At 34.6% G+C, this 13,463-nt stretch overlaps 1 protein-coding gene across 8 annotated transcripts in view; it reads left to right on the plus strand.

Moving 5' to 3' along the window:
* UBE3A (ubiquitin protein ligase E3A) overlaps positions 1 to 13,463 on the plus strand; it is a 42,780-nt gene that overhangs the window by 13,974 nt on the left and 15,343 nt on the right. For 2 of the 8 annotated variants that reach the window (XM_087895336.1, XM_087895339.1), the window contains 3 exons: positions 1,411 to 1,525; positions 1,919 to 2,036; positions 4,056 to 4,100. In XM_087895336.1, the coding sequence (XP_087751462.1) occupies positions 4,099 to 4,100 (2 nt within the window). In that variant the 5' untranslated portion in view covers positions 1,411 to 1,525; positions 1,919 to 2,036; positions 4,056 to 4,098. Of the gene's footprint in view, positions 1 to 1,410; positions 1,526 to 1,918; positions 2,037 to 2,982; positions 3,036 to 4,055; positions 4,101 to 13,463 lie in introns of all 8 variants that reach the window. The other 6 variants (XM_087895338.1, XM_087895340.1, XM_034431361.3 and 3 more) reach the window with 4 other exon arrangements.

Genomic DNA, 13,463 nt, shown 5'->3' on the forward strand with positions numbered 1-13,463 from the left:
AGAATAATCTTGTGCTTTGCTGCACTTCTAAGTTGACCTATACAGGTATTCCTTGCTTAACAAGTCATTAGGGCCGGTAACACTGTCGCTCAGTGATGTAGTCATTAACGCACAATGTCATGTCACCATTGACATACAATAGTAGTTGCAACGGTTCTGGTTGCTGTGATTAAGCAAATCCTACTTGGTCATTAGGTGTGATGTCTTATGATCATTATTTGCAACCTCCTGCCAGCTTCCTTGTTGACTTTGCTTGTGGAAAGCCAGAAGTAAAGGTTGCAAATCATGTGACCACCGGATGCTGCAATCATAATTGCAAGCCAGTTGCCAGTGCCCAAATTGTGAACATATGATTGCAAGGACATTATGATAGCTTCTCCAGTAAAAATAGGGTTCAGCTCAATTCCAACAAAATAAAAAGATGTTTTTTTGATCCTCCTGCCCCAAACCAAAACGTATAAAATTTAAGAAAGTTTCTTAAGAAACTTAAGAAAGTGCCTATCCTGAAACTCAAAAGACAACTGTTTAACTATTATTCTTTTTCAAAAGGAAGGTCTTAATTTTATTAGAAAAGGTCTTATTAAACCAATGAAGCTAATTCTTTAGATATAAGGAGGAATTTCTTGCAATGAGAAATAAAAGGAAAAAAACAAAAGAATTCACACTCAGTGATTTCCATAAGGGATCTGTTCAGTCATCTTAGCTAAACCAGTTATTACGTTGCAGAAGGTCCGGAGGTTTTACTGTGTATTCAGAATTCTTTGCAAGGAGTTTGCATTAAAATAAGCCATATGAATTTACTGTTCAGATGTTGATAGGCAGACTCTCTTAATCCTTCATCTTCTCTTCTGAGTACTATTCTGTTTTATAGAACATGAAGCTAGCCCCTTTAGGCTTTATTGCATAGTCAAGAAAAAAGTTCATCTCTAGCCAGAAAAATCACAAATCACTTGATGACTAAACTCACCTTCTTAATCTTTGGTACAAACTGGAAGCAAACCGATTTCAGCAGTTACATTGCTGTACAAATGGGATTATGCAGGAAAAGCTTTCAGGGAAAGCGAAAGTTAATTGTCATGTATTTGGACCTCTTTATATGGTACCAACTTCACAAGCTTTAGATGGCATTACTGGATCATAGCAACGACTAGGTCTCTTTTACATATTTGTGTACCAAAAGGAGCAGGCTTCAGATCTTTATAGAATTTTGCAGATATGAAATGTTGAACTAATCATGTTTTCAAAATGACTTCTGTCAGGAATGGCTTTTTACTGACCTGACAAATATTCCTTGTTCAAGAATATTTCAGAATTGATTATAGAAGTCAAAATACCTCTTAAAAACTGAACTATTGGGGGGGAAATGGATACAGAGTATATCAATTAATTACCATATGTTTGTTTATTTAGCATTGTTAAGCCTATGCTTGGCTCAGTACAAGAAGACTGGCGAGAACGTATTTTTAATCAACGACACAAAATTGTGATCACCCCAATGTCACCGAATGGCCACAGCTTGTAAAAGGTAAATATCAAGATAAAGCAAAACTTTTATAAAACAAATATTTTAAATACAAATCAACTGCATTCATAACTATTTAATTACTAAATTTTAGGAGGACACTATCAAGGCAAGTAAATTAGAGATGACAATCCCTTTTTGTATAATTTTGAACGTTCGTGATAATATTTAAAATATTATCATTTCAGAATTATCATTGGAAGATACTTATCTTGGTCCACCATATAGTTGGTGGAGCCCACCACTGTCTAAATCTGTTTGAATTTTTTTTAAAGAGAAAAATCCTTCATATAACAAACAAATTTTATCTTTTGCTTTAAAATTTTGTTTTGTTAGGAAACTTGGTAATCTTGCTAAATGCAGCAAACTTGCATACCTTTGCTTTTTCTTTCCTAGGGAGTTACAGTGGAGGTAAAAGGAGTGGCTTGCAGAATGGAGAAGTTGCTCCGAGGGTTTTTGGAAGTGAGCCACCATTTGAAATTGCTAGTTCATGCTGCAGTGTTCAGATTAGTGGGTGTGTGTTGTGATCACATTTTCTGCAGTATATTTCAGGGCTGAAAATTTAAAGCATTTGTGATAAAATTATATTAAATACGTAACAACTAAAAAGGTTTGCAAGTGCTTTATGCTGAACATTTGATTACTCTGTAGTTCTTTCTGGATTACTTAATATAACGAAATTTTTAGAATTTCAAAGTTTTCATACAAATTCCCTGCAGGACACATTGAAGCTGATCAGCATTAATTTAAATAGTTTTTATAAAATCAATAATTTTACATTTTTTGATGATGAAAACCAGGTCAGCTGTGTTTCTGAAAAATTTAAAAAGACAAACAAAACAAAACACTTGTTTTGTAACATGGAAATTATTTTTCATCTCAGTTGATACTTACGGACTAACAAGAAAAATAAATACACCTTTGAATCAAGGGTATATTTGATGCTCCGTGGAAAGAGGTTTTGAAGAAGCATTTAGGATATAAAAATAAAATGTCATGTAATTTTTTTTTTTACAATAACCTTGTTAGACCATCATAAGTAACACAAAATAGTTGCTAAACTTTTGTGTTCTCCAGTACTCTTCATCAGACTAAGTGTTAAAAGCAGGAAAAAGGGAACATTCTGGCCAATAAATCACAGAATACACATATATTCCAAACTTGAGTTTAGAAGACTGTATACTTAAATAAGAATCTGCTGGTGCTGTTTAAAAATCTGGAAATTAAGATTTATTTTTTAATTTTATAGGTCATCCAAATCCACCCTAGTTTTGAACTTGAAATGTCTAATAAAATAAAATAATATTGGTATGCTAAGTCATTGACTCAAACATGACCCAAAGTCAAATTTAATGGCTAGTGAGTTCTCTAGGAAGGACCTCAAGGGTTTTACATTTCATCTTCCCTTCAGCATTGAAATTGAGCCTGGTTTATGGCAAACCATTGTTTGTTGTTTACAGCTGGACCGAAATTGTTATTTAGGAGACACTAACAAGATCAATGAGAATGAAAGGTTAGTTTTTATAACTATTAAAAATTAATTTTAAACATCAAATCAAATTGTTAGAATTTTGGAGCTTATTTTATCCAAAAATATAACAATCACATATACATCATCATATTATTTCAGAAATTTCAACATTTTTTTATTCTGTTCAGAATGCTTCTGGATGACTTTTCTTTCTCATTTTTAGTGTTAGATTTAACAAACTTTTCAAAATTTTACTACAGTTGCCCAAATAGATCCTAGTTTCCATTATATAGATATTAACAATTTCATTATGTGATACACAATTCTTTAGACAAGCTGGAGCAATTTACCATGGAATAAAACCATAGGCAAAAGTATATTCATAATGAGCTTTCTGTTATTTCTTAAAAAGTTATTTAACATGCTCTCCTTGCTAAAGAATATGTCATTTCTAGTTCTAGCCCCTAAAAATCTTAAAGACAAGGCAAAAAGAGGAACCCAAATAGACAACAATAGCAATAAACAAACTGTTTTGAATGTGAAACACCTTGCATGTGAAATTAGCTATTTTTATCTTGATTTGCACTTGAAACAGCTGTCCCACATTCAAAACATTTTGTATATTCCTAGGTAACAAATTTCATTGCTTCAGCTGTAGTACTATTCAAATAAACAGTTCAGCTGAACTTTGCCTCAAATAATGACATAATATTTGTATAATCAACTAACGTTCATGGATCTGAAGCTTTGCAGTTCAGAAGAGGAAAATTGATATATTCTGAAATTTAATCTCCATACTTGGAGGTTTTGGAGGTTTTCATTAGCTCTTTTTTTTTACAAATTTTATTTGCCTTATAAAATGATATTTAAAGCAGTTAATTGTAAGCAATATGATCAGAGCTTGTATTTATCCTTCTCCTGGCTGTAGGCATCCTTATTTGTAAACATCTTTCCTATGAAAACTAGGTATTAGTGAAGCATTAACATCACATAATATAGAGCCATATCACATTCTTCTTACCTACATACAAAGTTTCTTAAGTTTTTATTTAAACATTTCAGATCACCAGGAGAACCTCACTCTGAAAACATTGAAACTAGCCGAATGTAAGTATAAATAGCATTACTAAAGAATGCATTTGATATATTGTGTGTTAAAGCCAGATGCAACTTCAGGGTTGTATTATGGCAGTTTTGTAACAGCTACCTTTACCTTTAAATTGTATTTCAGAGAAATTACTCAACACTGAAATCCTATAGACTGTATTCAACTTTATCTAATGGGGTGGTGCTTATGCAACAGAACTTTCTTTGAATTTCCTCCCACTGTCTTCCCTGTCTGTGCTCCAAAATTTATTCCAGAGAGTCCCCATGGTGCTGGACAAGATTTGAGAAATGGAGGAGTGGGTATAAATTCAGTTGCTTCTTCTAATTGGAAAGCTTGTTTCTCCCAGCAGAATGACAGAAATAATGCCCATTATGGATAATAAGGATATTAAGATCCTAATGTGCTATAAAATCCAGCTTTCAGAAAGTTATATTTTCAAATATAACACTATAGTTTAGTGCTTGAGTAATATTCAATGTCCCATTCAATTCAAATCTTTATTGTCAGTGCACAACATATATGTGCAATGAGATTGGTTGAACCCTATTAACTAAAATTAAAGTATACAATTTATTAGGGCTTATACAAGTCCTTCTAAAGAGGCGCAGATCTCCTTTTGAAGGTTCTGCATAGTCCTACAATTTATACATATGTGTAATATTTGTGTACAGTTTCCTACATCAGATTGTTTGAAAATGATGTACATATAGTTAATAGGCAGTTACTTCATAAGTGGAATAAGATATTGATAGTCAGGCACCCACTTGGAAGCGTAACCACTGCATTCTGTAGCAGCTGCAATCTTTGGAATACAACATGGATAGCTCCAGATGAAGTGCCTATGGTAGTTTTGGTAGTGTTAATTTTCCACCTTCAAACCAGTAAGGTAAGCTGTTTCTAAACAGCCATAGTTTCCTACTACTCATTATGTGCAACTACAATTGAGCCGTGTCCTGGTTTTTTAACCATAACTTGGATATTTCCAAACTTTTGAAGCTTGAGGGCATTTTAGTAACGTCATACATAAAATTATTAACAACGTGCCCTTAAAATTAAAAGAAGAAAAGATCATGGTAAACTGCATCATAAAAAAAATCAGTTTTTAAAAAATGACTAATTTTTTTTTAATCCAAAAAAGAGTAATTTAAATAGAACATATTTCAGACATCCATTGCTGCAGATTTAGCAACAATATAGATTTAGTCTTAAAGTATAAAGTTAAATTTAAGGTGGTATACAATTCAACTTTTATTTAACTGATTGTTTTGGGAGAAAGGGGTCCATTAAACGTCAGTGCCTCTTTAATTTATGTGTATGTAAATGGAATAATTTGAATAATAACACAATTGATATTTTTGTCTTCCATCAAAAGCTTCTCAAAATCCAATAAAATAATGGCTGCTGGGTTTTCACTATTTGGAGTTTAAAGTAACTTAATTATGAATCTAATATTATCAGAAGCTTAATGGCTTAACAAATCCAGTTTATACAGATTTGTCAGAAAAGCTGAACCAACAAGTAAGGTCACTATTAAAATTGTAGCATTCACATAGATGGGGAAAAATTATATAATTGCACTATATGGTTGGATTCTTGTCAAGCTTGGATTCTTGTCAAGATAAGCTTTAATAGTTCCCTCATTGAAGGTAAAGCATGAGACTGTCTTTGAAAAAGATAAACCTAGCTTGCTTTGTGTATCATCGGTGCACTCTACCCAAATTTTATAAAATTCATTACAAACACAGTTCCTGAGACAGAACATCTCAGTTGTTGTAGAAAAGCATCTTTGTCATCATCGTCTGTTAAAAATGTGTAACTACATAATTTAGAATGTTTTTCTTAAAAGCACTTGATCTAATACCTGTTTTTATTTGCTAAAGTGCATCTAATAGAGAACTACATGGCTTAATTGTCTAAAAATTACTGAAATTTCTCTTCCTTTTCTAAATATTGTTGCATGATAAAATGCAAGAAAAATTCTATTTCAGAGCCCTTAAGCTTCCTAAGCTATAATTAGCAGATATTAAAGATCCGTATCCCTAAGGAGCATGCCTGAAGCATTGCCAGTACTTTAATTTTCTCATCTAGAGATTTAACTTTAAATGATTCTTCTTTAAGAAGCATAAATAATAATATGCCAATGAATAAATGCTTTTGCCGTCTCATGCCAAAGCAGTTTTCTGTTAATATAAAATAATGGACTTTCTCCTAATACATTAGCTTAATAAATTGTTTATTATTTAACTGAGATCCACTTATAATATATTTATATTCTAAAAAGCTATCACATAAAATCAGTTTCATTGATACACAGTCAGAAACAATAGCATGTTTTAATTTTAATGTGTCACACTTTAGATACTAAAAAATGAAATGCCAGGAAAAATATTTTTTCTCCATAGAATAAAAGAAAGCTAATTCATAGTTGGCATGACTGTTAGAACACCAAAAATCACACCATAGAATATAATTTGACTCAGGTTTGGACGGATTTGATTCAGAACTCTTCTACCATAGTTCTAATAAACCACTGACTTGGGCATACAGATGTTCAAAACAATTACAAGTACCCTTGCTTAATGATCATTTGTTCAGCAGCTATTCAGAGTTACAGTGCAACTGAATAAATCGTAGTTATAGCCATTTCTGGCTATTGCAGTGCCTCCAGAATTACGTGATCAAAATTTGGACGCTTTGCAACCCAACTGCACTTATGACGAAAGAGTACTTCAATTCCTCCCACCCATCTATCTCTCCCCCCCCCCCATCTCTGCTTTTTTGGCTGTCTTACACTTCACTGCCTCTGTCTCCCTATACTCCTTTGGCCTTGCTGCCTTGGGCCCCACCCCACTCATTCTACTGCCCCACTGACCTTTATTTTCTTCTTCCTGCTGCTGATCAGGCACACTTAGCCTGGCCTTTCACAAGATCCTGCTGGCTGTGCCTTCTTCCCAGAGCTGTGTGCATCCTTGTCCAAGGCATCTGGCCTTCTTGCAAGGCTTTGGAACCTTCCAAAGTCTTTCAAGAAGGCTGCATGTTATTTGGACAAGGGTGGCAGGGCCAAACCAGGCATGCCTTGGCAGCAGCGTGAGGAAAAAAATGGTGAAAGTCCGTTAGGGTGGCAAGGCAAGAAGAGCCAAGGCAGTAGGTAGCAGAGGGCAGAGCGGCCAAAAAGGCAGAAATGGGGGACGATAGATGGTGGGGGATGTTGTAGAGGACGCAATCTCTTACCTTACTTAGGTTAATGACAGCAATTCCTAAGCAGTGTGGTAAAATGACATCACTGCATCACTTAATGATAGAAATTCTGGTTCCAGTTACCATAATTAACAGAGGCTTACTTGTATGCATTTATTCCAGGGAATGGATGCAGTAATGCTAAGTGGTTTTTAATCTAACTTTAAGTACAAGTAGTTGTACTACTATTGGGTTATCACATCCAAGGAGAGCCAGTGGAGACTGCAGGTATGGGGTTCTATGGGCATGAGAAAAAATGGGAACAACTTACCAGAGCAATTTTCAAAATGTTCCCTCCTGGCTTCCCAAATGACTTTTCTTGTGTGAAGCCAGCAGGGGAATTCACAAATGGTGATCACATGACAGGGATGCTATGATGGCCAGAACTTTGAGAACTTGTCATAACTTCCATTTTTTTCAATGCCACCATAATTTTGAACAGTTACTGAACAAATGTATATCAGCCTGTATTAAAAATTAAGATAATCAAAAATTATCTTCATCTGATATTTCTTCTTCAAAAACCAGTTTAGAAAATCTAATCCTATGCTTTATTGCATTTGCCATTTTTAACTTTTATCTTTTATTTATTTTATTGTAATTTCTTTTATTATTGTTGGGCAGTGTAGATGTTTAGCCTGGATTTGGCATTTTTTTTTGTTCCCAAGCACCTGGGATAGGCAGATGTCTGATGGTGTTAAAGGTATTACGACAAGATATAAGCTCTTCCAAGTAAAGATGCCTTTTGCAATTGACTGATGGTGATTTTGTCTTTATTGTTATCATATGCACAAGAATGTGAAATTACAGCTGCCAGTTCTTTAACTGGAGTTGACCTTCGTGCACATCCTGTTCTCAAGAATTTAGAATGTTATTGTAATGTATCACCATAATTTACTGTATGTGCAGACCCAAGCATTTTGTAATTGTCAAAAGGAAATTTTGTCAATGTGCATATTTTCTAAGTGCCATCTAAGATTTTTTGGTATGGTACCTATTGTTGTTGTTGATTTAATCTTCAATTCGATTCTGACTTTACAGTTCAAGTCCTTTACAGATTCAAAACTTTACAGTTCAAGTCCTAACCAAGGACCCTTTAAGAGCTGTTAAGGTAACATCTGAGTATATAGGCAGTTCCAAGTAAGATGGTTTTTTGCAAACTCAGAATATTCAGATCTAATAAATTAATCTGATAAATTTGCATATATCTAGACAACCCTTTGGGTATCGTTGCAATTTGTCAATGCCATTGCATTTCAGTGTCTCTACTGAATCAAAAAAGTTCTTCCAGTTGTTAGCTTTTTGATGTTTCCAGAATCTGATTCATCTGGCTTGCTAATCTTGCATGCAAACTTGTTAATAATTTCAACAGAATCCATGCAGCTCATCTAAACCATGGGCACATCAGTTCTTGACTTTCTTTGCTTGTTTTTGCACTATTTCTGTTGTTATGTGAACATTCTTCCATTCTAGTCACTTTTATAGTGTTTTCAACCTGCTTGATCCTCTTTCCATTGCCATTGTGCTTTTTGTTGTTTTTCCACAAGTTCTTCCAAAATTTTAGGGTATTTTCCTTGTTAGGTTTTTCACTTGTGGTAGCACCATGTATTGTAAAACCTGTTGTGTGTTATTTCACTTACATACATCTTCCCAAACCAAACTTTCTAAAAGCTTTGTTAAACTTAGGTAAACGTTTGCCAATATTTAGAAAGGGAATGCATCCTTTTGCTGTTCCATTCTAAAACTACATAAAGAAGACACTTCATATACCAAAAGTGCTTTTCCAAAAGGCAAGTGGACTCTTGGTTTTTTTACCTGGAAAACATTTTGTTTCTCATCCAAGAAGCTTCTTCAGTTCAGTTCTGATTTCAGCTTCTTGGATGAGAAGCAAACATAACCCAAATTACTGTATAAAAAAATGTTTGTTTTCAACACTAGATTGTCAGTTACTTTATTGCTTTTTTTCTTTCTGATATTCAGATAAGCAAGATTGACTTCATTAGTTATTCAAACTATAATGTTAAATTGATTTTTAGTCTCATAATCTTATCTCATCTTGCATTGCCTCTATCATAATTTCTCTTGAAACAAAATAAATATTTTAATTGTTCATAGTACAAAGAAGATGAGGGCAATGTTTTGTGCTAATTTATCCATTTGGAATATTAATAACTACTAGTCATTAAACATCTTTTAGATCACATGCTGGTAAAGTTGCTTTCATCTTCTGCCTTTAGATTACTCTCTACCATCTCGAGTTCATTTTGTTTCTGTTTCTGGCCTGCTTAGATAACTCACTTGCAAATCGAGCACTGGGCTACCGCCCTCCATGGTTTTTTTTTTCCCCTCGGGACCCAGGACCCAGAGGCATTCTTGCACTTAAACTTGATGCTAAAAAATGCCCCTTTGAGAGGAATATAAAATCCAGTAAAGCATTTCCAAGGTGGCTGAAATGTAGGAGCCTGTATGAAATGAAAAACCATTGCGTGCTGTTCCTTTTGGGTTGGTTGTGATTTGACAGAAATGAATCCCCAAATTTATTATTTATTAATTCAATTTGTACGCCGCCCCGCTCCAAACACTCAGGGTGGCTCACAATGCATTTAAAATCATTATAAAAAACATTTAAAAATTAAAAACATTAAAAACATTAAAACTCATTCACACCATTCATGGCCGGATATTCTGGTTGTTCCAGATTTTATCCAAACATAATATGAAGGGACGATAGTGATTTTACAGGGCAAGACAGGTATATGCTTCCCAACCACAGCTGCCCCTTCCTCTTCTGCATCGTCTGCATGGAGCTCTCCTGCCACCTGATTCTTCCTAGAGCCCCCCAAGCCTCATTTCCCTGTTGCCACTGCTATTACTGATGTCTGCATGGGATATACCTTGGCTTTGACTTTTCCCCATTTCCTGCCTCGTACCACCAGCAATAGCATTTCTTTCTGAAACAATCTCATTCCAGTCCTCATCCGGAACAAAATGTATCTGCTTCATTCTCTGTGCAGAACCAGGCATCACAAGAACATATGTCATTACGAGCATGAATCACCTAAAACCAGCTATTCTGTGCATGGAATGGCTCATAACACAAAATGTTTTGTATATCCTAACATCGCATCACACTCGTGTCAGAAGCACCAAGGCGCTTCCAGGTTGAAAAGATTAGGTTGAAAAGACATCATCTTTGCCCAGGGGGACACCTATTTGAGGGCTCCTTTCATGTCCCTTGCAGGAGCTGGAGCAAAGGACAGGAGCTCATCCCGTTCCACAGAAGCACTTGGATCTCAAAGGCTGCTTGTCAATCCAGCATCCTACCTATACGAAGCAGTGTACTCCTTACATCCTAACATCAAATAACATATTCATGCTATACTAAAATCAGTTTAATGTAGTGGCTAAGATACTGGGTTACAAACTGGCAGACTGAGTTCTAGTTCCTCCCCACCCCCACCCCCCCCTTAGGCACTAAGCCAGCTGTATGACCTTGGGCCAGTTACTCATAGCCCTAGGAAAGACAGTGTCAGGCCACTCTGAAATCTTTCCAAGAAAACTGCAGGGTCCAGGAAGTTGCCAGGAGTCAATGACTTGAAGGCACCTGCACATGTAGAGACACATTTCATAAGCATGACTAGGCCATTGTAGATAAAAGAAAAACATGTAGTTGTACCTCATATGTACAATAAAAGAGGAATCGCCCCTAGCAAAACCTGTACAGAAGACCTCAGATTTGCTCTGTTTTTTTGCAGAAACAGTCCAAATTCTTTACCAGAATAAATTTCAAATTCCAGCTTTGCCTTTGAATTCTGTCTGGAAGCAAACTTAATTGTAATACTGTTATTGTAAAATGGTACCTGTTTGCCCTTAGAGTTGCAACTGTAAGGGCAACTCTATAAATATAAAATATAAACAAAGCTAACCAAATATAAATATAAAATAAACAAAGCTAACTAAATTCTATGTGACTTAGATGATTACTTACTTATGTTATTTTATTTTCATTTTTTGTTTTGGTTCTATGTTATTCTGCTGTTTCAATATTTTTATACTTTATGTAAACTGTCAGGAGTCATGATTGAGCCAGATAGCATAAAAGTAGTATAAATAAATAAATCTATCCAAAAACTGTAACTGATCTAAATCCAATTTAGTTCATTGTTTTTTGGGGGAAATCCATAGTCTCTATGCCACAAAAAAATTGTGAAAGATCTTGCCAGTCTTAAAGATTGATGATTCTCATTTTTTATTTACCATATGAACTTACGGCATGCTATAAATTACCTAATATTCTTCTTTAGTATTTCCTCGCATGTAAAATCTCATTGTATAAAGCTGACAAAAAGCTCTGCATGAGGTTGTTCTGAAATATTTCTTTAGTCAATGAAACTGATTTTAAAGTATTAATGTTTTTTGCATATTGAGAATTTATTTTTATAAATATTTGAACCTCTCCTATTTAAGGGATTTACAATTCTTTTCTTCTTGAAAGTTGGATTGGATCAATTCAAATAGTATTTTTGTTTTATTTAAGAAATGTGTCTAATTATAGGCAAATTTGAAACTTTCTCTCCTGCATAGTATCCTATTAAGCTGTGGAGGTAACATACTAGCTAAGACAAGCCCACCAAAACCTTCCATAGTTATTTGATTCTGGTAAAAAAGCTATTCAAAACAAAGCATTTTAATTATTCTTGTATCCCAGTCTCTCAATACCAATCTTGTTACATACTAACTTCTCTGTTATTTTAAGTAAAATACAGTACTAAAAATCTGGATATATAGCAAACAGTTGTCTTTACATCCAAGTCTGTCCCAGTTGGGAATAACATAGACAATCCAGTTTAAAGAAAAATTGGCAGATGAGTGATGCTAAGTCCCATACCAGATATTTTCAAACTAAACTCTCGTGATTTCTATTATTCATTCTGATTTTGAAGGAGGCATAGTCTGAAACATCTAAGAAGCATCAGATTGCATACTCCTACTATCCCTATCTTACTGCTTCAGTTCCCCCATCTCCTGCCAGTATCTTTATCCTGGGACAAAGCAGCAGCATTAATGCATTTGGGGGAGTACCAAGTGATCAGGTATATTACAAGAGGATTAATCCTTGTACTCAGCCATTTGTCATACTCTTAAAATCAAATGTTCCTTAGTTAATATTGTATAAGATTGGGGCATATTTAAATTGCTTTTAAAGGTGTAAGTCTGCTGCTTGTCTACTTTGATTTTAAATTAAATTTAAATTCAAAGTGAGTATTTAGAGATTTTAAGAAGCCACAATTATAAAACAGTATCAAACCATGTTTTTATGGTCATTTACAAGGTATAAGGTTAGTTCACTGTGATAAGATTTGTCAGACAGTCAGATTGGTCTAGTGGCTAAGGCACTAGGCTAGAAATTGGGAAACCATGAGTTCCAGTCCTTTCTCAGCCCTGTAAGCCTGTTTGGTGACTTTGGGCCAGTCACTTAGTCTCTCAGTATATAGCAATAGCACTTATATACCACTCCATAATGTTTTACGGCACTCTGAGTGGTTTACAGAGTCAGCATATTGTCCCCAACAACCTGGGTCCTCATTTTATCAGCCTTGGAAGGATAGAAAGCTGAGTCAATCATGAGCCTTTCAGGAACAAACTTCAGACAGGGGCAGAGTTAGCCTGCAATGCTGTGTTCTAGCTACTGCACCACCAGGGCTTCTCAGCCCAACCTTCCTCACAGAGTTGTGAAGAAAATAGGAGGAGGAAGTGGTTGGATATATGTTTACCACCTTGAGTTATTAGTAAAAATAATAAAGATAGGCTACAAATGAATAAATAAATAAATCTAAATTTTTAGACAATCTTAAAGAGATAAATTAGCTCATTTTTGGACATATTTTGGGTCACATGTTCTTATCTGTGTACAATCATATTACTATTTTGTGTGCTCACAAATCCATTCTGAGAACAAGGCAAAATTCAGGCCAAATCATTTAATTACCTATAAATTCATGTGAAATTATTACCAGCTTTATCAAAAATCATCATCTTAAGTCATCGCTCATTCCTACTGGTTTTTTTTTAAAAAAAATTCTCTTGTTCTTTGCCAAATATGCAAATTATTATAAAATTAAAAT

The sequence above is a fragment of the Pantherophis guttatus genome, chromosome 5, assembly GCF_059756535.1.
Source record: "Pantherophis guttatus breed Tessera chromosome 5, ASM5975653v1, whole genome shotgun sequence".
Lineage (NCBI taxonomy): Eukaryota > Metazoa > Chordata > Lepidosauria > Squamata > Colubridae > Pantherophis > Pantherophis guttatus.